At 44.4% G+C, this 3799-nt stretch overlaps 1 protein-coding gene across 1 annotated transcript in view; it reads right to left on the bottom strand.

The window, feature by feature from the left end:
- The window catches only part of WDSUB1 (WD repeat, sterile alpha motif and U-box domain containing 1), a gene marked incomplete at its 5' end in the record, with an annotated part of 13003 nt that extends 9715 nt beyond the window's left edge, over window positions 1-3288 (bottom strand). The window contains 3 exons of the mRNA XM_010144955.1: window positions 858-951; window positions 1747-1839; window positions 3142-3288. Of these exons, the coding sequence (XP_010143257.1) occupies window positions 858-951; window positions 1747-1839; window positions 3142-3288 (334 nt within the window). The remainder of the gene's footprint in view (window positions 1-857; window positions 952-1746; window positions 1840-3141) is intronic.
- Window positions 3289-3799: the final 511 nt, after the last annotated feature.

The raw sequence follows: 3799 nt of genomic DNA, 5'->3' as shown, positions 1-3799 counted from the left end.
TGCTTTTCCCAAACGCGTGCTTGGGAACAACTTCCAAGCCCTCTGGAAGGATTTGCTCCGTGACCTTCCCAGAGAGTGGAGTTGGGCTGACTGGCCTGCAGTTCCCTCATTCCTCTACCTTGCCCCTCTCGGAGGTAAGCGTAACTCCGGCATCCTTCCAGTTGTCAGGAATCTTCCCATCACCTCCACACTCCTGGGTCTTTCAAACATAACAGAGTGACCTTCCAGTGACACTGGCAACTCCCTTATCACCCTCCAACAATACTAGTCTCTAACTGATGGGTCTTAACCCTTATTCTGGACAGGGCTGACATCAAAACACAGGTCTGCAGTTATCTCAATCACCTTTTATGGAAAAAAAGGCTTATCTTGCCATTCTCTGGGTGTGGATCAGCGAAGGAATTTTTAATTTCAACCAAACCTATCAAAGACAAAAACTTAAGATACGTAACTTCCTAAAAAGTTCCTGGAAGTGTGTGAATGAAAAGGAAATCCTAAATGGGAGTCCCAAAGAGAAGGTAAGACTGCAGTGTAGGTTTGTATTTTTAAGAGACGCTAGAGTATTCCTGTGAAAAGCCACATAAATGCCCCCAAACCAGGAAATTATGAATCTCATTATAATCCTCAAGAGAACAGATCTTGCAACATCCTAGATTTCAAACTAGATCACGCACAAGACACAGGCCATCTAGAAAGGCACGTCAATGGTCCTGGAGGTCACAGAACTACTCCTTAATTCTTGGAAATATATTTTGAAATCTCCAAGCCTTTTGAACTTTTTGTTTCACAATCTATCTGAAGTATGAACCTGGGCTGCCCTCTGCATGACGTTTGAACAAGTAAAAGATACTGCTTACCCTGAAACTAACATCCGCCCATCACAGGAAAACGCACAAGCCAGAACTGGGGCAGAATGTCCATTCAACGTGCATTTATATTTTAACTCAACACCTAAAAATACAAGAAGTATGTTATTACATATGGATATATTGGACAAGGTATAAGACAAGCTGCTTTTAGGAGCATAAAGCTGCACTAAAGGTCTGACTCTGTGACATACTGTCACAAAAAAGGGGATAAACGATCTCAGAGACAACTTCAACGCCTCACTTCCTCACTTCGTAGTCTTAGCACGTCTAACAGTGTTGCAGATCATTCAGCGTGTATCTCTACATGCAGCGTTCATCCCTGCAGACTGCTGCAGAAAAGAAATGACAAGAAAATACGCACCGAAGATGTCTTTGGCCATCTGCCTAGTCTCTACATAGCAGTCACACATCTACACTGCAGTTTTAGCAGCAGCCAACACTGTTTTCATTTCTCCAGCTCTTGCTCAAGGGCCAAGATGTACTGAAAGATGAAAGGAAACCTCTCCCTGGCCTGGTAGATTAAGAAGCTTCAACCTGTCAACCTGCTCAAAGGCCACCACAGAAATGTTATCGGTTACTAAAAGACAAAGATGCTAATTAAAACCAAATGGTTTTCATTTTAATTTATCATAACATTAACTTGGAGGGAATTGGGAATTTTTTTTTCATCTTTACTTTTACAGCTACTGATAAATAGGTCACTAACTACAGGGCCCAGTGTCACAAAGCGCGGCATGCCTTAGCTGCTCTCCTGCTAAACGAAAGAAAACTTGTAACTTGTGCTTTGTTTGGCTGTGAATCCATGACGGCTGTATAAATTTGATTGTCACTAAAGATTCAGGACATGCAGTATGAAAAAACCCATCACTATACACACCTAAGAAATCCGCACACAAAACAAGCCAGAGTTTGATCTGATTATCTTGACCGCAAGAAGCCATCTGGAAGTATCTGAATCCATGTTCACCATCTGATGAAATTCAAATATATTAATGGCAATCAGAAGCACAAAAAATAGCAGTGTATCAATCAGCAGACTACATCAGCATTCTTACACTGGAATTTGGTAAATCTCCTTAATACCACTACGACTTTTTAAAAGTGTAAATAAAAATAACTGCAGAACTTTAAAACCATTCACAAGTAAGAAACATGTATGGCTGTTACACTGTTTCCTGAACAAGCAGATAAAGACCAGCACTGGGCTCATATTTTGAGTTTTCTTGACAGTAAACGTTTGATTCCTCTATCTACTAAGTGCAACACTACAGTCTTTTAACTGAATGATGTGGTATATCCATTTCTTCTACAGCTCAGTAATTTTCAGACTTAACCACACGCACATGAACAAAAATCTTGATCTGACAGGCTATGTTCATGATTTGAAATGTTCAGCTTTTCACTTTTACAAACTAAATGGTGTTTCATACCTGCAGTGCAGCTGTGAACTGGCCTCCCAGCCATCAAGAAATACTGCGTTAAATTCCAAATACAACAGCAACAGTTTTACAGCTTTCCCCTCCTTCTCTAGAGGATACGAATGCCTCTGAATTACCATGTTCCATTCTAAGCGTGTTGCTTCAGCCCATTTTTTTTTTTTTTTTTTTTTTTGGGGGGGGGGGGGGGGGGGGGGGGGGGGGGGGGGGGGGGGGGGGGGGGGGGGGGGGGGGGGGGGGGGGGGGGGGGGGGGGGGGGGGGGGGGGGGGGGGTGGTGGGGGGGGGGGGGGGGGGGGGGGGGGGCGGAGATTCCTAACTCCTGTGCCAAATTCTGCTCTCCCAGTCCACAGAGCTGGGATACCAGCCCGACACAAGTCCTTGTACCAATCCTCCAGTGGCATTACCTCTGCCAGTACCAAGTCTTAGAATTTCTACAAGAATCATCAGGATTAGGGCTGGAAATCAGAAAATCCTAACAGACATTTTAAGGGCTCGTCTTTCCAGCTCTGTAGTGACCAGAAATGCCAACATATTTAGTGTCAAGTGTCTTACAAAATACAGAGAATTTATCTCCATTTTCCTACCACATAAAGGACATTTTAATTTCACATGGTTATCACAATAAAATCCTAGTATACATAGACCAGTTTGTTCTCAGGAACAATCAGAGATACTGTGACTGCGGCAGATCCTAGGACTTGCCTCGAATCTGTTAAACGTTACAGCATCACAGCGCATCATTTTTGCTAGGATTTTAGAGGGCCAGACCTGGGTCTCAGAGAGATGAGCTATCATATGGTAAAAACACGTTTCTTGGTCACTACAAACACATTACTTGGAGACTTGGTCCAGATGAGACTTGCCACGCTGCACACAGACTCTGACACTGTGTCACGAGTGTCCAGCTCGCCAGTGCGGTATGGCAGTGTGTCCAGGCAGAGCTGTCTGGGATAGCCTGGAGGAGGGACTACAGCCTCTTTCACTGAGGTTCACAAGCAAATGTTAGCAAGACCTGCCAGGTTTCTACCAGTACCGCTAGGCACTTGCACAGAGGCTGATCTGCTGAGGAGGTGGGAGCACTGACACTTCACATTACTTCCTAAATCTGAGAGAGGCCTCTGTCTAGTGTCCTGACCTACAGCAAGAGCAGACAGCCACATTACTTTCTTTATTAAACACTTTCACCTGACAAAAAGGTGTACAAATTAACCTTCCAGCTTTTCAGACTCTTATAAATACTGCAGAATTTCTAGTGTTTGGTTGTTCGGCTCTGGCACTTTCCTGTACTGCAGGAATTAACTTCTACCAGAATATTTCAACCAGAAGTCCCTGACTGTGAAAAAGCTTCCTCCCACCGCACACGCCAGGTAAGCTGAGACATGCAGCTCTTCACCATTCCCACACAACTACATACAAAGCCTGCGCTGTGACGCAGTCGTACTGGTTGGTCTGGGATGGTAGCTCCCACGTTGCTGCATGTGGGTTTGTGCCCG

Source organism: Buceros rhinoceros, unplaced genomic scaffold (genome assembly GCF_000710305.1).
Source record: "Buceros rhinoceros silvestris isolate BGI_N320 unplaced genomic scaffold, ASM71030v1 scaffold11061, whole genome shotgun sequence".
Taxonomy (NCBI): domain Eukaryota; kingdom Metazoa; phylum Chordata; class Aves; order Bucerotiformes; family Bucerotidae; genus Buceros; species Buceros rhinoceros.
Note: the sequence above shows the minus strand (reverse complement) of the source record. Positions and strands in the feature narration are given on the sequence as shown.